Source organism: Naegleria lovaniensis (assembly GCF_003324165.1).
Source record: "Naegleria lovaniensis strain ATCC 30569 chromosome Unknown tig066, whole genome shotgun sequence".
NCBI classification, from domain to species: domain Eukaryota; phylum Heterolobosea; class Eutetramitea; order Acrasida; family Naegleriidae; genus Naegleria; species Naegleria lovaniensis.
Window position 1 is genome coordinate 56,562 of NW_025407888.1, and position 25,559 is coordinate 82,120.

At 36.7% G+C, this 25,559-nt stretch overlaps 11 protein-coding genes across 11 annotated transcripts; 5 read left to right on the forward strand and 6 right to left on the reverse strand.

Moving 5' to 3' along the window:
• Window positions 1-1,027: 1,027 nt before the first annotated feature.
• C9374_013125 (uncharacterized protein) lies at window positions 1,028-2,431 on the forward strand (the record flags this gene model as incomplete). The annotated part of the gene is made up of 1 exon (XM_044688967.1): window positions 1,028-2,431. The coding sequence occupies one exon, from the start codon at window positions 1,028-1,030 to the stop codon at window positions 2,429-2,431; it is 1,404 nt and encodes a 467-aa protein (XP_044542020.1).
• A 2,140-nt stretch (window positions 2,432-4,571) lies between these two features.
• On the forward strand, window positions 4,572-7,465 carry C9374_013126 (uncharacterized protein; the record flags this gene model as incomplete). The annotated part of the gene is made up of 2 exons (XM_044688968.1): window positions 4,572-5,679; window positions 5,970-7,465. 2 exons carry the CDS (start codon window positions 4,572-4,574, stop codon window positions 7,463-7,465), a joined length of 2,604 nt encoding a protein of 867 aa, XP_044542021.1.
• Window positions 7,466-9,518: 2,053 nt separating this feature from the next.
• Window positions 9,519-11,291, forward strand: C9374_013127 (uncharacterized protein; the record flags this gene model as incomplete). The annotated part of the gene is made up of 1 exon (XM_044688969.1): window positions 9,519-11,291. One exon carries the CDS (start codon window positions 9,519-9,521, stop codon window positions 11,289-11,291), a length of 1,773 nt encoding a protein of 590 aa, XP_044542022.1.
• Window positions 11,292-11,364: 73 nt separating this feature from the next.
• Window positions 11,365-13,035, reverse strand: C9374_013128 (uncharacterized protein; the record flags this gene model as incomplete). Its single annotated transcript, XM_044688971.1, has 1 exon — window positions 11,365-13,035. The coding sequence occupies one exon, from the start codon at window positions 13,033-13,035 to the stop codon at window positions 11,365-11,367; it is 1,671 nt and encodes a 556-aa protein (XP_044542023.1).
• Window positions 13,036-13,297: 262 nt separating this feature from the next.
• Window positions 13,298-15,053, reverse strand: C9374_013129 (uncharacterized protein; the record flags this gene model as incomplete). The annotated part of the gene is made up of 6 exons (XM_044688972.1): window positions 13,298-13,943; window positions 14,063-14,178; window positions 14,272-14,620; window positions 14,694-14,819; window positions 14,888-14,903; window positions 14,984-15,053. The coding sequence occupies 6 exons, from the start codon at window positions 15,051-15,053 to the stop codon at window positions 13,298-13,300; spliced, it is 1,323 nt and encodes a 440-aa protein (XP_044542024.1).
• A 738-nt stretch (window positions 15,054-15,791) lies between these two features.
• Window positions 15,792-17,126, reverse strand: C9374_013130 (uncharacterized protein; the record flags this gene model as incomplete). The annotated part of the gene is made up of 1 exon (XM_044688973.1): window positions 15,792-17,126. The coding sequence occupies one exon, from the start codon at window positions 17,124-17,126 to the stop codon at window positions 15,792-15,794; it is 1,335 nt and encodes a 444-aa protein (XP_044542025.1).
• Window positions 17,127-17,284: 158 nt separating this feature from the next.
• Window positions 17,285-20,018, reverse strand: C9374_013131 (uncharacterized protein; the record flags this gene model as incomplete). The annotated part of the gene is made up of 4 exons (XM_044688974.1): window positions 17,285-17,589; window positions 17,650-19,429; window positions 19,544-19,875; window positions 20,012-20,018. The coding sequence occupies 4 exons, from the start codon at window positions 20,016-20,018 to the stop codon at window positions 17,285-17,287; spliced, it is 2,424 nt and encodes an 807-aa protein (XP_044542026.1).
• Window positions 20,019-20,313: 295 nt separating this feature from the next.
• On the reverse strand, window positions 20,314-20,865 carry C9374_013132 (uncharacterized protein; the record flags this gene model as incomplete). Its single annotated transcript, XM_044688975.1, has 1 exon — window positions 20,314-20,865. The coding sequence occupies one exon, from the start codon at window positions 20,863-20,865 to the stop codon at window positions 20,314-20,316; it is 552 nt and encodes a 183-aa protein (XP_044542027.1).
• A 229-nt stretch (window positions 20,866-21,094) lies between these two features.
• On the reverse strand, window positions 21,095-22,774 carry C9374_013133 (uncharacterized protein; the record flags this gene model as incomplete). Its single annotated transcript, XM_044688976.1, has 1 exon — window positions 21,095-22,774. The coding sequence occupies one exon, from the start codon at window positions 22,772-22,774 to the stop codon at window positions 21,095-21,097; it is 1,680 nt and encodes a 559-aa protein (XP_044542028.1).
• A 920-nt stretch (window positions 22,775-23,694) lies between these two features.
• On the forward strand, window positions 23,695-24,096 carry C9374_013134 (uncharacterized protein; the record flags this gene model as incomplete). The annotated part of the gene is made up of 1 exon (XM_044688977.1): window positions 23,695-24,096. The coding sequence occupies one exon, from the start codon at window positions 23,695-23,697 to the stop codon at window positions 24,094-24,096; it is 402 nt and encodes a 133-aa protein (XP_044542029.1).
• A 181-nt stretch (window positions 24,097-24,277) lies between these two features.
• On the forward strand, window positions 24,278-25,294 carry C9374_013135 (uncharacterized protein; the record flags this gene model as incomplete). The annotated part of the gene is made up of 1 exon (XM_044688978.1): window positions 24,278-25,294. One exon carries the CDS (start codon window positions 24,278-24,280, stop codon window positions 25,292-25,294), a length of 1,017 nt encoding a protein of 338 aa, XP_044542030.1.
• Between the last annotated feature and the right edge of the window lie 265 nt (window positions 25,295-25,559).

The following is a 25,559-nucleotide window of genomic DNA, read 5'->3' on the forward strand; positions in this document are numbered from 1 at the left end:
TGTATGGTTCTGAGAAGAGTAATTTATATCTATTCCACCAATATCTAACAAAGAATCATCATCAATGCAATGAGCAACAGTCTTACGAAACTTATTTACAGGCTCATAATTTGGCTCGTGATTGTATTTTGAATTGACAATTGAACTAGACCCTTCTACAGTTTGTTTCTACATTGTAAACAACAACAAGAGTTTGGAATTAATTGGAGGAAAACTAATGGGTTTGTAACTCATCAAACATCCATCCTTTGGAAAAGGATTGGTGTTTGAGGGATTTTCTGCATATTTTGTCATTAGACTTTATTGAGCAGAGTCCCGAGCATTTGAAAAGGGGTGTAGAAGGTAAAAAACTCCAAAAACCGCTCAGCGGAAAAAAAGGAGAAAACCAGAGAAACGCAAGGAAGTAAGAAGGAAGTGATGAAGAAGAGATGGATTGTGATCAACTCACATCATCATAAATAAACCAAGTATCAAAGGTGGTGATAATGTCACAATAATGTAAAATAAATAAATATTAAAATAAGGTTAAAAAGTAAATGTTCAATTACTTGTCGAAAAGATTCGAACAAGGCAGTCCCGCACTGTCATAATGTCCTTCCTTACCACAAGAACATTAAGGATCAGCGAAAAAGGAACTTGAAAAGCTTAAGAAAGCATGATAAGGGTGGGAGTGCGATGGGTGGGAAGTCAGTAAGCAAAGCAAAGGGAGACGAAGTACTAGTATGCAGAAAATTTTTTGAGCATGAAAATTATTTCGAATACTCAACCCAAACTCTTTTATTGTTTACAATCGAAACATTCCTGCCCTTCACTACGTTCAGAACAAATCATGGCGCTTCAAACCAAATTGCTTCATTATTTACAACAACACAAAACAAGAACGTTGATTGTTTAACGATATAGATTCCATTAAGTGTCTCCAATTACGTAAATTCGTCAAGAAATATCTATCGTTCCCAAATTTTCGATCCACTTGCAAATTGGACATTTAACGGTTGTAAAACAAGATTCAACATTACTCAAAAAAATGAAAAGAACAAAATCACACCCTGGCAAGAATGCAACAAAGAAAACCAAAGCAAACGATAGTACACTTTCAACACAAGACACTTCCTCCGATTTAGAGCAAATAATTTTATTCGAGGCCAAAAAGCCAAATGAAAAACAAGCTAAGTTAATTGCGAAACACTCTGAAAATGCTTTATGTAATAGTATTCCTCAACTTGAGAAATATTTAGACTTTTTGCAAAACATTCACAACAAGGATATTGACATTACAAACAAAGACTCTGTCTCTGCAACATACATTCTGATGAATCAATTTCTCAAACAAGGAGAAAAGGTTTTTGTTGGTATTCAAGCTGGTAATCCAGAACGCTTGCGACAGTCAATTTTGCAAACTTATAGCTCGGACAAAGATTTTTCGGAACGAATATGTGCTGCAGTCAAGGCTATCAGTGTAAGCCTTTTGAAACAAAAAGGTTTAATTGAATCCACATGCCCACCTGTGAGTTCAAATCTCAAAGTTGGAGATTTAGTTGAAATTATTGAAAAGGGAGAGAATTGTTACTACAAGATTGGTAAAGGAAGAGTTCAATCACTCACTTCAACTAATTGCAGTTTAAATGACATTATATTTCACGTTCCATCCTTCGTTCAAGATCAAAAGAAGACGATTTTTGATATTTCATGCCTTTCATTAATTGAAGATCGAACCAATCATGCTCCTATGATTCAAAATGCTTTTTCTACGGTTCAGCGAGGATGTACTCCAGTCTCCTTATTTTCCATGAATTATGACACTGAAGTCGATGATGACAAAATTGATGACAATGAAGTTCTCTCTATAACTCCACCGGAAATTTCGGATTCAAGAACAAACTCAAATTCAAATGTTGAAGAGAGTGATTCTCCTTTGCAAAATGAGCCCAAGTCTACGGAACCTACTGATTATAAGAATTTCGCTAGTGATATCTTTTTCCTTCAGCAAGTCAAAGACCTCAGAGAGAAAAACGAGGCCTTATCATTGGAAAACAAACAGCTAAAAGAATTAATCATCAAATTGAATAAGCCATTGAACGCATTAATTGCTCTTCAATTACAATACCCGAATATTCTTCCAAGCAAAACAATTTCTGTCACATATGGTGCTAATGTGAAACAAATACCCCCAAATTTGGTGTCCAGAATTATCAACAGCAACAAGACGGCTCGGCTTGGCATTGTTAGCAATTATTTGTTTGATAAGGATTATGTTCTTTTGAAAGATGATCAGAAAGATATTGTAATTGATTGCATTTTAGAATGTACTGAGGTGCCATTGGATAAGTGGAAAGCGGAACGAATATTGATGAATTTAAGTCGAACTTTAAAACACAACGCATCAAAGAAAGAGCATGAATCCAAAAGCAAGAGCAAGCAGTCGTTGTAAAATCTTGAATTACATAAAAAATTTGTTTTAAAAAAATTCTCAAAAGCTTGTAGTAGCCTCCACGTTCAACAATCACATTCATTCATCAACAGATGCCGCTTGTTCATCTTATATGCTGCTAGAGCTTGCTTTGCGTAAGTGTACGTGTTTCATTGATACAGGTATGATCTCCAAATCATCCAAAGATATCGACACGTTTCATGTTTGCTCGAAATGGAGGACTGTCTTTGCTATCATTTGCCTTTTGTCTCTTATAAAGGACAAAGCTGGCTTTTATTGATAAAGTTTTCTACGGTAAGCTCTTTTTCACAAAGTTGTTGTGAATTTCTTGAATCTGATCAACGATAGATGCTACAAAGGACCTTTAGCATCATCAAACATTTTGGCAAGACGAATGAATGTTATGTTGATGATAGGAGAAGATATTGTTGAACAAACAGATAGGGTTTGTAGTTATTGCTTGATTTGAAAGTAATTCTGTTCGTGCTGTTTGAAAAGGTAATTCGTTTCATTTACGGCCATTGTTATTGTTGTGGAGGATGATTAAACTTGTTCACCTGTTAAACCGGTAAGTATATCCAACCATGTACTAATATCAACAACATTATTCGTTGTTTATTTATTTCCTTCTAGAGTAACATGATCGGTAGGTTGTTAGATTTGCTGAGCAGATTTTTGTTTATTCAAAATGTTTTAGTTGCTTCTTCTTTATTAGTTGTTGTTTTGAATATCCATCATTACACTCTGTACATAGAATGCGTTGGTAGAGATTGGTTGAGGATATTGAAGCAAGTTCTAACATCCAGATAATGAAGGGATATCTTGAGGTAGGGATTGAATTTAATGATAATCAATTGAGGATAGGGATGATAAGACTTCAAATATATTTGATCCACAGTTGGTTGTTTGATTATTCGTACCCTCTTGTCCCACTATGCATTGAGAGTTAAAGGATTGTAGTTGCAACAATAACCAAACAACCGCTTTCTTAACATTTGTCAATGGTAGAACTGAAAAAGATGTTATATTATCGAGTTATGGAATTTCAAGCTGAATTTGCTTGGTATTATGAAGGATTATTTGTAGGTTGTTAATTATTATGGATTGATTAACAGAGCTTTCAATGCTTTAGAGTTTGATGTTTAAACATTTTAAGCCTGGAGTGTATTTAGATCATCGAGGCATTTGTTTGTCATGAATAGGGATTGGTTTGATTGATGTTAAAATATGACTTGTTGTGAATAATAATGTCAGTGCAATAGAGATATCAAAACAAATGACAAATTGATATATCATTTATATGAATTTGAAGTGTGTTTTGATTGAACTATTGATCACTATGATTATTATGCCGCAACTGAAAAATATTTTAACTGAATGCAAAACCAACATCATGATAAACAAATGAAAAGATGATATGAAATACAAGTATTGAATTAGATGATATTTCAACCCGATAGCTTAAATTATTCAAAAGTAAGTAATGTCAATCCAATTCATCTTTCATTTACCATTTATATTCATTAAATTGGCTACTTTAGCTTTGTTGTTGGATATAAATTAGAGAATTTGGATGAATGAATGTGAGGAAAATGGATAAATATACAAGATTTGAAGATTTGGAGTGGTTTGAAGAGATTGAATTAGTGAACGATTGGTTGAGCGAGAATGAAAGAGAAATTTGAGAAATAAGGAGCGTTAATTTTTCGTCAATTATTTTTATTATGAAACATCATAATAATTGACGTTAATTTGACGCGTGAATAATGAAATCGTTAATGTGGAAAATTAACGCTTTTTATTGACGTTTTTTCGTCAATAATTAACGCTTTTCAAGCGAGAATAAAATTTTTTTCGTTAACTTTTTGATTGTAATTTTTGACGAAAAAACGTTAAAAATTAACGTCAACCGCGAGTAGCGGGTACTCGACAAAAAAATGGGTAATGTTAACTACCTGATCAAACTGTAGTTTATGCTTCAACTAAAACGAAAACACGTCATGTAATTTCCTTTTTGAATCACACTTCGGAATTGTTATATTACAGCCATGTTGTTGACAATATTACAAAAATTGGCTTCCTAGAATTCGTGTAGAGTTCATCATCATTTATATATTAAAAATTATTAAAATTCATCGTGATGGGTAAAACTTTAGAGATTCAAGAACACCTTCCTGCACTTCATTCTTTACATACCTATCAATACGAAGGCGATCAATATTATTCTGCCGATGAAATTGTTGGATCGTTCTTTAAAAAGGAGAAAAATCAAAAAATCTGCAATATTATCGAAAGAAGCTATGGCAAACACATCACGATCAATAATTGCCAACAGCAAGAGATTGGGTTTCCAAAGGTAAAAAAGTCCGCAATTTTGTTAAGCTTGGCAGCCGTTATTGGAACTCTGTTAAAGTTGTCGAAGAAAGATCATCATGATTTATTAATTCAACACCTGTTCCAAACGCATCCCAATCACAACAGTGATCACTATGATACACGTATGGATGACGATGAATTATTTGATAATTCAATGGAAGAAATTTTCAATCAGCCTCAAGTCGAGGACCAAGATGAAGCTTTCAATCAATTGGTTGCTGATGCTGCATCCTATTTTGTTGACGAGAACTCTAATGAAAATGATGATGATATTTATGAAAATAATATTATAGTAGAAGCTTCTGATATAATTAATGATGCAAGTCAGCAACATGAACTTAATACAACCTCACAAGATTACTCTCAAACAGTAGATAGCATGGAAAAAGCAAACACTAATCCTAACCTTTCTCAACAGTGGAACGATCAATGGAACGCTTCTCAAAATTGTATACAATATTCTGGGCTTAAGTATGTCGAACCATTCATTTTGGCAGACCAGACTTGTGAGACATATTTGTCCCAATTTGCACTTTGGAACTATTTCAAGCCTCAACAGCAATCACAGCCTCAACAATTCCCAACACAACCAGTTTGCTCTCAACAATATAATATTGAACAATGGAAAAATTGTTATACAACTGATACCGCTTTACAATCCAATACATGTGACTCATTCAACCATTCTCAAGCACAATCTGATAATGATCAACAAGTAGAATTGAAATATTGGGAATGTGCTTGTTGTAAACACCAAAAAGTCCAAGCATGTCCTCACAAATACCCTGGTATTCAATCAAATCAAGACAATTACAACCGTGGAGCGAAAGATCGAGCAAAAGAAATAGTGTCTATATTTGAGAAAATGTTAGGTAATTTAGGACATGATGTACATGCATGGCTGGAATGTTATCTTCAAACTGATGAAGGTATTAAAACAGTAATCCAAGAATTAGAGTAAAATATTAGATACAGCCATCGTTATCAAAAACTGAAAGAATATCTAATTGAAAAGAAAGATGTAACTATTGTGCAATATTGGCGAGATAATAACTTGATTTCTGATGTTACATATCATAACTTACGAAAAGAAGTCAATTTAATGACATTACTTCCGACAAGGAAAGAGATGACAACATCGAAACAATCACTAAATGAAAAGTTGAGAAAACTTTCAAATTACGATGTCCAAGTTCAAACTACATTGGATATATTATAGACTTAGATCAAGCCATATTTTATATTCTGAAGCTATGTATGTCATTAGGGAAAAAATTACCCAAGAAAATATTTTTTAAAATTGGGGTAGATGGTAGAGAAATTAATGGAGTTAAACAAGTTGCAGTTGCATTGGTTCCACTCAATTTAAGAGATGTATTTCCATCGCAGGCTGTTTATTCTGTGTTTTATATTGGGTTATTTCAGATGAAGGAAACAAAAGAAAGTATCAAAGAAACAATTGGAACGCTTCACGATGAGATTGAGCGTGTTTTGCAAAAACAATATTTTGGGAAGCATCAAGTTTGCCTTTTTTATGTTTCAGACATGCATAATGTAGGCATGACGTTCTCATTTGATTTATGTCCCTATTGTATGGCTCAAACTATTGTAGATTTTGCATCAACTCCACGCGACTCTCTTGACGGCCAGTTACCTTTTTCTCCATCACAAACAATACTATGTGCTCTTCATATCAAACAGAGGCTAGTAGAAAATGTTATTGGTTATATGGCATCAACAACTTACAAATATGAGATTCAGAAAAATATACAAACATTACATGGATTGGAAACATTTAATTGGAAAGAGTTCCACGAACGAGTATCGAATTATGGAATTTCTCAAACCTCAGCACGATCATCAACCAAGTCATGTATGCTGTCGGGAGATCATTGTAACACTATTTTACAAAATATTGAGAAAGTTGTTGATAATATTGAACCAAGCACCAAACAAAAATATTTACAAATTCTGAAATTGTTGCGAAATATTATCATTATTATTGAAATGCATCAAGATAACGAAAATAATGACAATGTATTGACAGCAAATAAGATTGTGGAATTGGACAAACTGATAATGCAATTCTTAGTTGCGTGTTTTTCAATATGGACTCAAGGAATTAAAGCTCATTATTTCCATTTTATAATTCATGTACCCTCAATAATGAGCTCTCTTTTCAAAGAAAAATTATCACTCTCGATTTTGAGTAATCAGGGATTCGAACGGTCTCATTTATTTCACCATGCAGTGTTTAATCGAATTATTAACAATGGAGGAGATCGTACTCAAATACACCCAACCAAACAATTGCTATTGTGGCAATGGAGAAAGGTATTAGTCGCAATTGACTTGAAGGAAAAAACAGGAGAAACATATTGGCATGAAAAACGTTTAAAAAAGCTTTATTCTTGGGATGCAAGTCATGTCAAACCACAAAAGGAATTGTATCAATGGTATGATGCTTCTTTAGTGGACCCAACCATAATTACGGATCGTGATAATTTGAACATGATGATTCAAAAGATCCAAGAAAATGACAAGGAGAACAGGAAGAAGCAAACTTCCAAAAATACAGACACCAATGCCTTCGCTGGGAGAGTAACTGCAACAATGTCACACAAGAAACGGAAAGGATGTCCTAGCAATGATGAATGAAATCAAAAACTTTCAATCCAACAATCTCCATTCTTTGACTGTACCCAATGACTGAGGTGTGCATAATATAATTCGAATGAGGTGTCGTAGGAAATGATCAACTTGGATGCAATGCAACGATATTGAACAGTTTCAAGTTCTGAGCGAATGGGCCTGTTGAATCTCTTTCTAAGGCTGTCAATTACATGCTTTTGGTCGACACTCATATAATTCTTTGCCCAAGTCCCATCCCCGAAAGAAGGAAAGTTTGGATAATTGAATTCGTAAATGATGTGACGAGTCCGTTCAATGTCACCTTCTCGGTTGATCCAAGGAGAATATTGCTCCACACGAACATACTTCTCGGGCCCCATAGTCTTACACATATACATATCAAAAACGGATTCTTTACACTCACCTATTGGCAATCGAGTCCGTGCTGGGCCGTTGCAAGGAGAATTCATGTCCCACAAAAAGTTGAAAAGCTTGAGTTCCATACGAGCAGCTTGTTTCCGATGGGAGTTGTGAGTAAAATGGATTAAATTGAGGGGGCTTGGATGCATGGTGATTGGTATCTTATCCACTTTAACAAAGGCCTCCAATGGATGATATTTGTAACGACGACGCTGCCTTTTTGGTGTACTTGATATCTTTGAAGGTTGGGAAGGTATGATCTTCTTTGATTGCTCTTTTGGCATTGTGCTGGAGAGTGTTGTTGCTGTTAATGATGATGCGATCAGTGATCGGTGTTGAAGCAATGAAGTTGATGGTAAGTAGATGAGGTTGTGAATGATGCTGATCAAGAAGTGCTGATGATGGTTGATCGGGGTGACCGTTTATATTTGTTTTGTTTCGATTGTTCTTGCAAGCGACATGGTAGCGTCCCAAACATTTTATTTTTTTTCAATTCCGGATTGCCAAATCCATCCTGCAACTGGGTCTATTGGCTTGTCTTGCTATGGCTCAGTTTCTCTCCGATATCTTGATTGGAGTTGAGAGGTGAAGCCTCATACATTGGTTGTTATTACCGTTCAAACAGGTTTCCAAGAAGTCATGTGTTACCTGGATATGATTCAAACGGATCTGCAATTACAAGCACAGCATCGGCGTTTTTTTGAGAATGACAGCGAATATTCACCAAGGTTCAATAGATTTTTTGATAAATTTTCGTGAAGCCTCATACGTTGGTTGTTATTACCGTTCATTTTGAAATTGTCAAAGATAACAATGAAAGATAGATACGTTGAATGAACAATTCGTTACAAAATTAAGAAAACTCCACAGAGCGAAGTTGTTGTTTCGTTGGTGTTTCAAAATTTTGTCTTTAATTAGGCACGTTCACCTGAACTTCTTCAGTTGGTTCATGAGAAACTCAGAGAAAGAGCAAGAATTCGAGAGAAAAGAAGAATAGACGAGTGTTTATTGGAAACTCTGGCTGGCATTATTCGGGAATAAATGTTCTTGAATTTTTTTGAGTGTTCCTGAACACCGTCGAAGAAAATTCAACCCAAAAATGTGATGTGATTCAATGTGATGTGATGTGATGTGATTTCCCGGATCTCTCTTGTTGTGGGATGATCTTTGAACTATAATCATTCCCAAAGTAAATCAACTGACATCCTATATTGATGTATGGATCATCTTGAATTATTTGCACTGTTTTACAGGATAGTAATATAAAGTTTAATTATTCAAACGTTGTACTGGTGTTGGTATTACTCTTTTTGAAATGTCAAATATTGCTGTCAACGTTTTGCAAAATTCAATATTACAAAATGAAACGATTGCAAATAGAGGCTTCCTTGCCAGATGCTGATCATTCTCTCAACGAACAACAACAACAAGAACCACAAGAATCCAGCACTGGATTAATAATTTCTTCATCATCATCGGATCCTTTACAGAAAAAGATTAAACTTGAAACCATTGTAGAAAACCATCAAGATGTTACTCTCTCCCAACAAACCACTCGGATTTGTTCATCTTCTCTTGCCAAGTTATCGTTTGATGAAATTGAGTTGATTTTGGAATATTTATTGACCGGAGAACTATTAATGATGAGCCTTTGTTCGAAATGGTGGTATCAATCGTTTGTGGTCTTGTCAAGGAAAAATTCTGTAAATATTATTATATTCATGATGATGGCGATGATTGGGTACTTACGAAAGCCTTGAGAAGTGCCAAATCTCTTTCCATATCGTATGAAAATATTGACCAAGTGAGAACCATTGTTGATGAAATTGTAGAACATGGAGACTCTCTCAATGACTTTTCGAAGCGATTGGTGTTTGATTCGATAGATCCTACAGATATTTATGAAATTTTGAGTGCCCGTGTTGTGAAGCAAGAGTCGACAACAACAATTGTTAAAACAGCTGTTTTGGGAGTTGTAGATGATTTGGAAAAGATAAGTCTTACGGATGGAGAAAGTGACGAAAGTCATGATCAAGTTGCATTTAAACAAGTAGAAATTAGGGACATTCCTATTGGTTTTGGTCTCAAAGAATTGTCACTTCACGGCATATCTTTAAGTAGAACAGATTTGTATAGAATCTTGTCCAAATGTTGTGCACTCGAAAAGTTAGATCTGTATGGTCTTGAACAAGCTTATCATCAACCCTTTACCAGTGGCAGAGGTCGTGGAGGAAAAGGTTTACGTAGAGGAAAATCTACTAAAATTGAAGAGGACAATGATGAATTTTTTAATGGTCAAGAAGGACAAGTATATATTCCAGTATTTGGATCTCTCAAATCATTGACTTCAAATGCAGTATTTGACTATGATGCAGGGGAGAAATTTATGGTCGACATTTTGAAACTATGTCCTAACTTGGAAGAGCTGCACTACATTTATCACTATCCTGTCGATGATTCATTCTTGAGACATGTTTCCAAAATGTGTCCAAAACTCAAGAAATTTGTTAGTGAAGGTTATGATGGAGCAACACCGATTGAACTAGAGGTCACCGATGAAGGTCTTTATGAATTGATGAAAGCACTTGCCCAATTGGAACATATTCATTTTCATCCATGTTGCAACATTTCAGGAGAAATTTTTAAAAAACTTGGTGAATTCTCTCAATTGAAACATTTTGATGTCAACAGAACTAGTTACAACAACGGCTTGGTGGATTTGACATTTGACATTCATTTTGGAGGAGGAGTCCTTTCCAAACTCGAATATATCGATATTGGAGGTTGCTATGATCTTGAAACACTTGAAGAATTTGAGAAATTCGTCACAACTCTACGATCTGTTGCTCCTCATTTGAAAAATTTTGGACGGTTAATGTTTTGTGAAAGCAGGAGAGGAATCGATAAGAAAAAACTGGTAGAACTCTTCTCTGAAACGATCACTCATTTAGATGTTGACCGTGCGGCAACAGACTTGGCATCTATTTTGCCCAAAAATCTTACTTCATTAAGTATGGAACTCACCCAAGAATTTGTCAACAAGAATGTTGTGACACAGTTACAACCAAATCGTGGCCTTAAAAAGTTAACCCTTCATCTATCGGATGACAAACCAGAAATGGACTCAGTTATTGAAACATTGGCTGTTAAAATTTATCCATGTGTGACACATCTTCGATTATATCACACACGTTACGGAGATAACTATGATGTTTTGGAGAAGATTTTAAGCAATCCCAATGCATGGCCCAATTTGAGATTTATGGACGGTGTATCGAATGTGAAAGGAATTTTAAAAGTTAGACCAAATATTCGATTGAATCTCGAAGATGATGCTACAGATATCTTGAATGAAAATTGTTGTAGAGACGATGAACGTTCTGCTTTCTATTACAAATGGTTGATTGCTGATCAACCTTTTGATTCTTGGTAATGTATGAAAGAAGAATGATGATTGAAAGGTAAAATTTACAAATTTCACACCAACCAAAACTTTATGTTAACAATTAATACGTTCGACACAATTTCGAAGCACTTTCGTCATCCAAAAATTGACAAGACAATGATAAGAACCATGTCGAAAACAATGACAATGTGAAAGGACATAATAAATAATGCCATAACAACAATTCACACACTTCCTCTTGTCCATAATCCTTATTGAGACTGGACAATCCTGCCAAACTCATGGACATGGGCATTGAGAATTGAATCAGAACGACCAAAATTAGAATTGGATCATTGGAAGGTAAAATTTGCAATTTCACACTCGCTGCTACAATTCCAATTCCAATCAATGGAAATACAACCAATTTAACAACGACAGAGATGGCAATGGCCAAAGGATGAATTCTCTTGACTCGAAATAGCTCCCTCAATTTTCCCAATAAATTCCTTAATTTGGACATCACGGTCACTCTCTCAGTATGTGTTGTTGTTGTTGATGACAATGTCAAACGACGTCGGTCATCATTTCCTTCTGTTTCTTCCTCTTCTTTCAACAAGGTAAGAGCCAAATTTCCTCCCAATACAATCAACGCTGCAGGTGACACTGCTTGTGCAAATGTTTCACAAATATGTTTCAACGACGACACAAAAATTGGAGGATTTACAATTAGAAATTCCTTTGCAGGTGGAATCAATGCAAGTATGATGGCCAAAAAGATGGATACCAAAGGCGGTGACAAGACATTGACAAGAAATTCCTTACATTTGGGCCAATGTTTGAAAATGAGAAATTTCAACTTTTGAAACCTTGTAGAAGGAGACACACGTGTGTCCATCTCTAGAGATTGGATTGGATGATCATTGGATGTCATTGGAAGGGTTGAGTTTGGTGTTGTTTCGAATAATGATGGATCGATTGGATTTTGAATCGTTGGATTTTGGAATTCCAAATTTTCCAAAAGTTCAATTTTTTCTTCCTTTCCAAGTAATAATTCTTCATCTTGCAATTCTTTCATTGTTTCTTCTGCTTTTTCCATTTCTACTACTACTTTTGAATCCTCTTCCTTGTGAACTGGATCCAAATTAAGAGATTCATTTTCATGAATTAAGGCATTGGAATGATCATTTCTCTTAAATTCTTCTTTCAATAATCGTTCAGCTCCCAATCGAAACGAATGATATCCATACGTGTAAAAAATCAATTCGGTTGGAATGATAAATACTGAAGAAGCAGTGACAGAACTGTCATGAGCTTGTGCGTAGGTCATGTTAAATACTGGATTATTTTCCAAGGTTGAAACTTTACAAAGAGCTTCCAAAAACACGAGCGGTAATGAAACACTGGTATGACAGACCAATGTTAAATTTAACACACTTCTAGAAACGTCACTTAATTTTTCCCTCCATAACCATTTTAGGAATAACAATTTTCCAAATAAAATTCCCAATAATTCTAATAAAATTCCAAACACAAAAATCATGTACAATTTTCGAAACACCTCTGCCGAAAATGCTTGTGAAATTCCAATAAAAAACAAACTTGGAATAAACAAATTGAACCACAATTTGGATAAAAATCGAATTCGATCCTTGTTGAGAAGTTTTAACATTTTCACACGAGCCATTAAAAATCCGATCGAACATTCGAGTAATACCTCGAACGTGGACGAGAGAGAAGTAAGAAAGAGAGTGAGAAGAGTCATCCCGAGAGGAGACGATTCCGATGACATTTTTTGTAAAAATTGAAAATTAAAAAGAGTTTTTGAAATGAACGATTCAAGTCGTGTCGTGTGGTTGTTTTGGTGGTTGACAATGAGATTACAACTGTCGTCTCATTCGAAAATGATGAGAGATCGTTGTCAACTCTTTTTTTTTGTGCGTTTTTTTGAATTCTTCCGATAGGTCAGTACCAATGACACATCTTGAAACGGTAGCAAACAATATTGGAATCTATTATTTCAATAATAAATAATATACAACAAGTACATCTTGTTAAATTCCAGTAACTTTTCTCATCAAACCCAAAGGTGACATGTATTGTCTCATCTTGTTACTATCCTTTATATTTTTCACACCTTCAATGACACTCTCTTTTGCCTTGGCAACATTAAATTCAATAGCATCCAATAATTCATCTTGTTCTTCAACCAATAGTGCAAAATCTTGAAATAATTGATTCAATTGTAACATGGAATAATACAATTGTTTGATATCTTCATGAGTTTCTTGAGCTAATTTTAACTCAACGTCCAACGTTTGTTCTTGACTTTGTGTCAAATGAAAATGATTGGAAATTAAATCTTGAAATTGGAGCTTATCTTCGAGAGCCATTTGTTCAATTTCCTTTTCAGTAAATTCTTGAACAGTTCCTTTTGGACTGCATTTGGCAATAATTCTGTATTGTCGTTTCACACGATCGACCTTGTCACGTTTACATTTTTCTTGAGAATCGTAAAATCGATCGACGTGTTGCATGAAAAGAGAGACAAGTTTTTTTTGTTGTTGTTCTCGTAATCGAGTGACAGCGTTATCGCCCATGGTTTGTTTGATACCTTCTGTTTCAAGAGTCATTTCTTGAATGGATTGTTGAATTTTTTGTGTAATGTTGTTCGTTAGAGTAATTTGATCTCTTACTTGTCTATTTGAAAATTTTGAAAATTAAATGTGAAATTTAAATGTGAAATGTCAATGTGAAATGTTGATTTAAAAATAATTCATAGTTGTGTTTTAAACATCATATAACAATATTGAACATACTTGGCAATTCCTTCTAATTGTTTGATATTTGGTTCTGATGCATATTTTTGAGAAATTTCTTCAAATGTGTTAATATTATCATTGAGCTCACCAAGAATTCTTCTTTCAATATCAGCCTTAATCAAGATTATATTTAAACAAAACACACATGCATTCGAAAATCAGAGATGTTTGATCAAAATTTTCTATAGTAACTACACTCAACTTACTACTTGGTTTTTGAACTTGTCAATATGCTCGTCAATGGTCTCTTCCGTTGTTGAACTCGTCGATTTGTTGTTGGATTTCAAAGTAGGAGATTGACCATTTCCAGAAGGAGAAGATGGGACTGGTGTCGAAGGAGAGGATGAAACAGAGTTTTTACCATTTCCTTGTAATGTCACGTTAATTTTAATCTTTCCCATTTTGGTTTGTTCCAAATCCACCCAAAATGGATCTTGATTCTTTTTCATGTTCAAAAAGTCTTGAAGTGTTTTTTCAACTCGTCCCATAGCAACGTCCATCATGAGTTTGTTTTTATCGAAAACGCTGAAACGAATGACGTCTTTTGGATTGACACTGTGATATAGTTATTAATCAATCATTTTGTGAATTCATTATGAAAAGTGTCAGTAATCATTCAAATACTTACTTTTCAAAAACAAATTCTTCATTCCATTCGGGTTCTAAATTTTTGTAAATGACTCTTGTTTTTTGTTCCGAGACTTTGGAAAATAGATTGGGAAGTTTGATCAATGAATCGCTTGGGTTAATGGCTCTACAATTATTGTGTTCATGATGGAGGAGGGAATGAGAAATTTTGACAAGTGACACACAACGACTTACACAACGACATAGGGATCTGTGAATATTCAATAAATTCAATCCAACCAAATTTTGTGTTAAATTTATAATAATTTTCATAATTTAATCATCACGCACCTGATGTTCCGTTAAAATCCTTGCTTTGCAATTCCGCTCCTTGAATCACGCTGACTCGAAGTGTTGACATTTTTTAAAGTTGTCAAAGTTCAAATTGGTTCACAGTTTCCAATCAACCAAGGTGTTGTTTTAATGAAAGTATTTTAAATGGTTACAATTTCTTTTAGAATTTTACAAATTTTGAAATTCGAAAAGTGTTCCATTTATTGAATTTTTGAAGATTCGAGATTTTCAAGATTACACAATGTCAAAAGTCACCAAGAAGGCATGGATCATTCCCGGAAGCCATCCTAAAATTGTGAGCAAGATGTTCAAATACAAGTGTAAATGAAGACGTTTTTTCTGTCGTTACATTAAAAAATTAATTTTCAAATTTGGAAATGTGTGAAATTTGTTGCGAGTCATCATTTGTTATGGAACCATGGTTTAGAATAATGTGTTCTCGAAAATTGTTATCGTGTACTTACCACTGCCACAGCTGTTGAGATTGAGAAATGTTGATTCACATTTGAATGTCATCCGTTGATCGGAATGTCATTTGACAAGTGGCATTTTCAATATCATGTACAACAATTATTGCAACACTATCATTCCGTAATAACATCATCAGACACTTTCACTTACCCAATGGTGGGAAGAAAATACAGAAAATAATCATCACCAAGAGTTCCGTGTGATTCATTTTTTTTAATTTGACACTTGACACTCCCATCATCAAACCTGGCTCTAAGGTTTTGAGGTTTTTAAAAGTAACAATCCTATGAGTTGTTTATGAATTCAATCTAATCACGAAACACTAAAAACTAGCTTATTCAGATTTCACAAATTCTGCAAATCGATCCAAAGCTTCCCATGCCTCTGGTAAGTCATAATTAAACAAAAACGGATAATCATGACACATGTCACGACCCACTAATTCAATATATTGCACACTTCCTGAATTTTCCTGTTCTTCAATTTCAATTTTCAATTCTTTCAACATTTCCGAAAATTTCATAATTTCCTCTCTCAATCGTTCTCGATCTCCATAATTCAAGAAAATTTTCTTATTTCTAATCATTTCCTTCAATTCACGTTTTGAAAATTTCAACACTGAGAACTCGGATGGATCACTCTCGAATGGCACCTTTCCTTCTCGACAGCTCAATAATAAATTTCGAGAAAGCATCATTTCATTTCGATTCAATTTTTCAAACACACTCTCATGCGTCATTTCCAAATCACACCAAGGAGAGAGAATTAAAAATTTGTCCAATTGAGAATATGGAATCCTATTGTTATTGCTACTACTGCTGCTATTGCTACTACTACTACTACTATGGTTGGAATGATTTGAAAGTTGTTTCATTAAATTCAAAATTAAATTTCCTCCAGCAGAATCTCCTCCCAAACACACATGTTGAGGTTGCAACTGTAATTCTCTAAAGGCAAAGATCAATTCAGCCATGGCATCCGGGAAGATTTCTCGGAACGAGTGATCCGGTGCCAACACGTAATCAGCCATATAGACATTAATGCCATAACGACGAGCGAAGGGAATGAAAAAACCAGCATAACTTTCGGGAGAACCAAAGTAATAACCACCTCCGTGGAAATAGAGGAGTGTTTTTCGGGGTGTTGATGATACTGATTTGGAAGGTTCATTTTCATCCGAATGATAAATCCATAAGGATTTTAAATTGGGTCGTCGAGAAAAGGTCTTGATTTGAAGAGGAGTGGAATGAAAAGTTGCATTTTCCTTAGGTGGTGCGACAGCAACAGATTTGCCTTGTTGTTGTTGTTGTTGAATGGTACATAACGTCAGCGAGCGTTCATAGTCATATTGAGAGAGTACGGAACGCATCATGAAATTCAAATATTTTCTCATGTGAATAAAGTCAGAGCGTTCGGGTGGACGAGAAAGATCGGAATCATTGATGGCAAAGGGAGAGACCATGGAAAAGAGAGCTCGAGCTTGAGGAGAGCAGTGAGTGCCATACAGGTGTTTGCTTGAGAACAAGTATTGCTCTTTGAAAAGGAATAGTTTGTGAAGGAGACGTGTCAGAGTGTGGAGTGGAGAGGTTGTCAGCTGTTGCCAATGTTTCCACACCTGGTAAAGAAGGTAGGCGAGAATGAGACAGGCAAGCCATGCTGTGAGAGACATTTTTTTGTTTGTTGTTATTATGTTGCTCTCTGTCATTTTGTCAACTTGGCTTAAATCATGTTTTCAAATAAGGTAATGTTGCGCCTGACATCGGGAAGCTCCTGCCAGGATGGATTACAACATTTTATTTATTGGTCAATGTTGAACATACAAGTAGATTACAAATTTCTTTGGAATGCTAATTGATCTTCCAAGTTTTCATCCATTCCGCCTCTCACAGATGAAATGCTGGCAGTGTCGCCCAATAGTTCTTCGACAGATAGATTTAATGCATCCGATGCGATACCTTTGCTCAGCGCAATTCCCATAGTGTTGAGAGAATTGGAGTGTTGTCGAACTTCAATTTTGAGTGTCTTGATTTCTTCATCTTGCTTCTTATTCATGTCTCGAAGTTGAGTAATGAGTTTTTCCTTTGCAAGGTCCTCTTGTTCAAATTGTTGAAGTAAAACTTTCAAATCATGAACTGTAAAATGCCATGAATAATTACATGTTAATTTAAACACTCAATTACTTCCTCACTTACCCTCTTGTTGTAATGTCTTAAGCTCACAAATTTTCTTCCAATACTTGTCAGCTCTGTCTTTAGTGTCCTTGTACTTATTCATATACTTGAGAAGAACCTGGTGAGTTTGTTCTAACTCAGATACTCGCTGTTGCTCGTCCTTTCTACTTTGGGCTAGGTCCTTTTCCAATTGAGCAATGTACTTGTTGGTTAGTTTGATGTCTTCAGGTTTGGTTGATACTTTGCTTGGTGTTGGAGGAGAGTGTACAACAACAGGAGGCTTTTGCTTCTTTGCTTCCTTTAGTTCAGCGTTCAAGGTTTCGATTTGAGTCTTGTACGATTCAACGTCTTGTTTAAGGGCTAGATTCTCTTCGGTGAGTCTTAAAATTTCTAATTGAATTTCTTCATTGTGTCGAGAAGATGGAGTTTGATCTTGCAACTCTTGTTTCATTTTCTCGATTTCTTGTAATCGTTCATTGGCGTTTTTGAGTTTTAGCATTAAATCTTCGATAATTACATCTTTTTCGTGAGCAACTTCGTCACAAGCGCGTTCAAGCTTGGTACAACGCTGTCTGTGAGGCTGGTCAAAAAGTTTAGATGGAGCAATACCTGTAGTAGCGTTCAATGGTTGATCCGATGAAAAGCAAGACTCTGGATACACTTGTCCATACTCTGAATGGTTCTGATTCACACCAAACATCAGATCAATCCATTTGTGTAAATTCTTGGAGACATATTCAGACTCGAGTGCCTCTTTAGCCTTAAGAACAAAATCTTTGGCATCAATTGCCCATGGTGGTAGCTCTACATCTCCTGTACCCCCCAATGGTAGTCCTTTTGAATTTACCAATATTGAGCCATTGCCGTCGTATAATTCGGGAATTGCTTCCTTTGGATCCTTGCCATTAAGAATATTGGTCCAAGTGGTTTCTACTGATTTGAGTAATTGGTGGCCCTCCATAAATCTTCCATCATTGAAATGAATCATAACGTCAGGGTAAGGTCGAACAAGGTAGCTCATTGCAGACGAGTAATTCAAACAGAAATTGTTGCAAAGTGGTCTCTCCAGTTTGCTTGTAATTTGTTCACTGAGGCACGCTACATGTTTTCCCAAGTCCCTGAAAGAAGATGGCTCTTCCAAATTCAGTGATTCACTACTCGTGTCTGCAAAAATCCATGGGAAAATTGGATAAAGATGCACATCATTTTGAGTTCTTCCAGCCACTCTGTTCAATGTTGAGAGGTAATCAAAATTAGAAATTTGACCATTCACCCACAATTGCTCTTCTCTTCGAAGTAATTCTTCGTTTGATAATAGATTCACTTGGCTCTGTGCAATTTTGTCATGAATTTGATTTCGTTGATCTTCGTTGGTGAAGATAAATAGGCAAGAGGTCTCGTTGTGCAAATGCAAGATTAGCCCCTTTTGACCTTGCAAGTACTGAGTTTTGGACATGGACAACACGCTCGATGAAGACAATTTCATGATGCGAGGCTCTCCGGCGAAGGAGTTGTTTGCAACAAAGTAAATACGCTTATCGGTAACAATAAACTTGCCTCGTGCTCTTTCAAAGGATACACACATGGTTGCTGGAAGTGTGGTTTGTACTTGCTCATCCATGAGCCATTCAGTCTTGAAAGGTGTGTTTTTCTCGCTCAATTCCAGTAATTCAGAGAGAAGAGTTTTGGAAAGAGCCTCATCATTGCTCTTTTCGGCAGCTGTCAAGCGTTGCATTCTATCTAGCAAATCCATGACAGTATTGAAGGAATCTTTGTGAACTCCAACCACAATTTTGGTAATCTATTGAGGAGGAATTTGGAACCACAGTAAAATTAGTGATAGCAGTATACAGTTGTAATGACGAAACCCCAAATATTAGTACAAGTCCGTGAAGCAACTTTAAACACTACTCACCGTTACTTTGGAATGATCTTTGCTATCGATCAAACAGACTCTAGCTGTTGTGATTGCGAAAAGAGAACATTTCACGGAAAAGGACTTGGAGGTTGTTTTCTTAATATTTGAAACATCTTTCATGGAAATACGATAGACTGGCAAGGATGAATCATCAGGGCAAAACATGATGGACTTGGTTGCCAAGATCAAGTGGCCTCTCGGATGCTCCGATTCACTACTGCTGACCTGTACATAGGTGTTTGTACTAGGTTGAATATCAAGAACTTCTTCTCCTTTGTCTAGATAGAGAGAGGAAAATCTAATGCTTGGTGCTTTAGCCTTATAGAAATCTGGCATCATGATAGAAATTTTCGGAATTTTGAAACACAATGGCAATACAAGAATGATGATTCACGGATCAAAAGAACGAGGTAGAGTTGAACAATTCTACTTTCAACCACCAGAGCCACCTCTACTACTACTTACTGAGCATATTTGTTAAACAGTGATTGTGTTGGTGATGTGTTGAGAATTTTTTGAAACAGCCTCTTGCCAGCAGTTCTACAAATTTGGCGGGTACCATGGTGTAGAATAGATATTGAAACGCTACTTTTATGTCTGATTAGGTTTACTAATATTTAGCGATTGAATTGTTAATGATATCATTGTGTGTTTTAGTATTACATTATTGTCTAGATGAGTAGTGGACTTTCCATTATTATTATCATCATCATGAACACAAAAAATAATGAAATCATTTCATGAATAAACTACAAAAACTCTCTTGTTTAGTAATAGGAACCTTTCATATAATTTTTAGCCTTGCGTTTAAAGTCTTCAAATTGATCGGTATAGTGCTTGGCAGCATCAAGATCAAGAGGATCATCGGGATTTGGTTCGAGGAACAGGAAGTGAAGACCAGTGAAAATGGCGTTCAAATTCAAAACAGGTTTCCAATCGGCTCTCAAAATGTTCAAACAGACGGCACCGTTTTGGTCAATATTTGGATGCCAGACTTTTGTTTTACAGATAACCTTTGGTGGTTTGATTGGATATTCGTTTGGAATGTTAATTTCGAATTCGTGTGGGTGACCCTTCCAAATTCCATCATCAGGAATGAGTGTGAGAGTCATCTTGTTGAGTTTGTTGGCGTCTTCAATTTTGAGATTATCAGACCACTTCTTTTCCAATTCGTCGAGATCTTTCTGGACACGGATTTGATAACCAGTGCTTCTGCCACCACCCTGAGAGATGATACCAGTAACACCAGCAGTGGCCTTTTGGTCTCCGCCAGTAGCGTTTTGTTCCTTCTCCTTTTGCAATTTTGCCTTTGAGAACATTTTTTCGTCGTCAAGAGAGTGAAATTTGATGGGAAATTGATGACGAGTTTTTGAGTTATTTTTTTGAGATGGAGTGACTATGAGTTCATAGCAGACTATTTTTATCGTTTACAAATTCAACCTGACGCTGAACCATGATAACGAATGAAACCAGTTCACACAAGTCGCAACGTGTTTATTGTTCTCTGAATAAATTAATTGAGAGGATGTTGAAAATTGTGCCTACTAATTAAAATAAGCTTCCTGAAGTCAAAAAACCAGAGTTCTCAAATTCATCCCACTCTGCAAAGACAGTTGAAAACTCCTTTGGGTTGCCAGCAAGCGCTGCAAAAGAAGGGCTACTACATGGAACGGCAGCTGGATCAAACATATTTCCAAGTGCTTGGTTGCTTGTTCGAAGATGATTGCTTGGTGTTGTCGAAGAGCAAGATGACATGACCATCATATGATTCAAAATGTCTGCATCAGGATTCGTTTGAATATTGAACAATTTTTCTTCGAGTTCAATATCACGTCTCACAAAATCGTCAACTTCCTCTTGACAAGGATCAAAGTTTTCAGCCTCAGCACCACCACCATTCACAATTAAGGGTTGAGCTATTTCAAGCTTACATTCGAATGGAACAATGGCAGTTCCTTCACACAAAAGAATCTCTTGCTGGTCAAAGTGGTACACAGACTCATCCATCAAATCATCGTGGCCAGCATCTTCGAATGAATCTCGATCAAAGCTATCTTCTCTCTTGACAGCACGGAGAAGTTGGTGAGGAGTCAAATGTTGTTGTGTGGGCGACAACGCTTGGAAGTTTAACATTGGGAATGGATCTTCATTGCACAACAAGTCTCCTTCACTGGACAAGAATGCACTCCATGTACCTGTACACTCAGGTTGTTTGGTATTGTTACCATTGCTACTGGCATTGGAGGTGCTTCTCTTTTTTCGGGCCTGTGTCTTCCTGGTTGATTGAGGTTGTGAGGGAGCAACCGTAGAAGATGCCTCAGTAAGAGTCTCTTTCAGCTTTTGAGGAATGGTCACATTAGAATTGCAAGTAATGTTCGTTCGAGAGACTGGTCTACCCTTTCCCTCTTGCTCGTACTTGCGCAGCATGATCCATCGATGGCGACACTGAATATCGGTCCTTCCAATGAACGAATCGGCAATACTCTTCCAAGCGCTTTCTCCAAATTCACGAACCTTGTCAATGAGCATCAAATCTTCTTCTTCACTCCATGGTTTTTTACAAATCTTGGGATTGAGCACTCGCCACCAGTGTTGATTACATTGATCACTGTTCTTGGTACCCACCATTTTAGCAATTTCATTCCACTTCTTTTCACCATACTTTTCGATGGCCTTGATGAGCATTTCATTCTCGGTTTTGGTCCATCGATTGCAACTCTTTCGTTTTCCAGAGGATTGCGCAGTGCTTCCTGATGAAGAGCTGCTGTCATCTGAGGGTGATGAAGGTTCGCTTTTTGCTCTAGTTCCTGATTTGGTCGACGATTTTCGTTTGGTTTTTGATTGCTTGGTGATGGAGCTTAGATTGAGTTTAGGGAGTGAGGATGACTCTTGGTCGTTGGAAACGTTGTGGATTGGTGCTTGAAAGGATTTGAGAGAAAAGTCGTCCCTTGAGATCGGAAGCGTTCTATTTGTTGTAATGTTAGCGGTAATGGTGGTTGTGATAGAGGATGGTGATGATGAGAGAATAGCGGTGGTGCCTTTGCTGTGTTGCAAGTGTCGTTGCAAAAACGAAGTGTGGTTGAGGGAGTTATAGAGAACAGAAGCATTGTGCATGGCAGCGTTAATGGCTGAGAGCGGTGATGTGTTGCCCGTCGATGACGATGATGATGATGAAGATGGTGAGCCTTCTAGTGTATTAAGGCTTCCAAGGGTTGTTGATTTTACCATTCTTGTACAATTTGGTGTTCGTAAAATGCCGAATATAATAAGGCTAGTGGTGGATGGGGTGGCGTTTTTGAATTAGCGTGGTATATAAATATTGCTTCAAGGCAGCCTTGAATAATGTTAATTGAGAAATAGAGAATGAAGGTAAGGAAGGGAATAAGTGTGTACACTTGCGTTAGAGGGTTCCGTTGTCGAGCGAGAGTGAGTTCCGTCGTGATGAATGGCACCAGCAGTTCGAGATGTCTCGCTAGTAATGGCAGTTGTTGTTCGTTTTTTTGTGTTGTTGAGTTTCCAAGGCGGGCACAGATGGTTGCTGAGAAAGAGTTTTGGGACCATCTCTCGTTAGCGGCCGTTTTCGGTTAATAAAACTGCAGTTAGTGGCGGGAAATGTTTTCAAATTTTGGCGGTATAATTTTGATGCCAAACCCTCTTCATTCGAATGATCTGAGAACATGTTGTTGATCATGATGGCAAGATACTCCCATCTCTCCCCCCAATTACAACGTCTTTCGTAACACTTTAAAGAATGTAATACTCGGTTGCGGGAAGGGAATTGTTGTGTAAGAGAGATCGTAAGAGATAATTGAGGATGATACTGCTGGAATCATGCTTTCAAACAATTCTGCAACACTGTCATGATTCAAATCGCCGTACGGCCAGGAAATTTGGCAAAAAGATCAAGGCGTAATGACCTTAAACCTCCATGCAGGTTCTGAGTTGGAAGAGGTACCATACAAATGCAAGAGTCCAACAGGCAGACAATCCATAGATCAAAAAAAAGCTAATTGAGAAATGCCAAATCTCTTTGCAAACATGAGAAAGGAAAATGTCGGGAGAAATGTCATTCTCGCACCGAATTTCCCCTTATGATCTTGACTCATCCGCATGCGAAACCAATTAAAAAATCCATCATTAAAACCCCAATGCCAGTAGAAGAACATTCTTGGTGTAGTGAGCAAGTGATTGCAGCACTTTCGAGAGAGCCAGTAGGTACTGAACTCGCTCAACAAGTGGCTCAAGCCCTCAAGAGTGGTCGTTACATCATGAACGGACACAGGGATTATTGTGGGGTTGGTCTTGTTTACACAACACCACAAAAAGTCTTTGAATTTTGCTACGTGAATGATGGTTTTAACACAGATTCCATCATTTCCTTCTCTGATGAGAATGAGTTTATCAAATTCTTGTCCGAGCAAAGTGATTATTCCATGAGCGGAGCAGATGAATCGAGTGCTGTATTTTACGAAAAGAATACCTTTGGAAGGAATAATCAACGCATTACTGTGGCTAGACTGGAACATTTGGTGGCTACCAGTCGTTTATAAAGGTAGATTCAGACATTTCCAAATAACTGCACACAGTAATTCAGTAATTATGAAAAATTAGGCAATCATGATGATATCATTGTGTGCGCTCCGATCAAAAAACGAAATCTGGTGATCCAGACGCGATGATTGATGAAAATTGTTGATGAAAAATTTTTATTTACCAAATTAAAAAAATTTCATGTTCAAATTATCATTGCCCCTTTCCAAAGTGAACAACACCAACAGCGAGGAAGGAGTGGCGGTTGATCGTGGTACTTCTTCTTCTGATACAACAACAACAACCACAAATCATGAAAATTCCAACTCCACGTCCGTTCCAAGCAGCACAACAAGTAATGGCATTACTATTCCGCCCGTATCATTATCCAATTTGAAAACCGTCATCTCTTCCTCGTCAGACAACAACAATGACACGTCCTATGATGATGATGATGAGGAAGATATCAAGGACTATGAAATCTTCTCAAATGGAAAATCAGCAAGAGGTACAACAACAAACAGTAGCAGTGCCTCCTTCTTTTCTTCCATTTCATTTGATACTGACCCAATTCCAATTGAAGCTATGAGCAAGTTGATTGGATCATCCCCATCAACAGGCCAAGACGCAACTCTCTACACGAGCAATATCAAATTATTCGAATGTTTTGATGCTACCTCATCATCCCACAAGAACTCTTCGGACAAGGTCTGGAAACGAGAGTTTAAAACAAGACCTCTCCATAGTCTGGTCTCGAGCACAATATCATCATCCTCTCGCTCCTCACAATTCAATACAACTTCGTGCTATATTGTTCTCCACCTCTATCATCATTCTCACTTGAACTCGACAACATCACCACAACAATCCAACAAACATGCCTTCCCATTCGCCACTATTGACGAATCATCGACTCGAGATGAAACTAACTTTAGACTACTCGAACAACTCTTCACAATTGGCTCTCTAGATGGATCTAATGGCATGACAGATTGTGCCTTCACACCGCGTGGTTTAGAGTATCCATTTGCTAGTACCCGATTAGACTCCTCACAACACAACAAGTACCTCTTCGATCTCTATGTATGGTACGGAAAGGAGTCAAGTGAATTTGTCAAGAGCAGAACCATTGAGAGAGCACTCCACTTGGAATCATTGTTGCAACAACCTCATGCTGTTAGAGCAGTTATTCCACTCTGGAAAACCACAATCATTTGACGATTTGGTACTCAAAACAGACGTTCGAAACAGTGTCGCAACCTCTCAGTCACCAGAAACCTCAACTACTGCTTCATCATCTGCCACATTGTCAAGTCTTTCATCGAGTGCTTTGCGTCATCATCTTTTAGCTCGGATTAAAGCCATGATGAGAGGCACAACACAAAAATCATCGAGACATCTTTTTGAAGAGTTGTCACTTCTTTCTCCTGACGAAACATTTAATAGCTCAGACGTTGATAAGCTGGGAAATCTTCTCCAACTC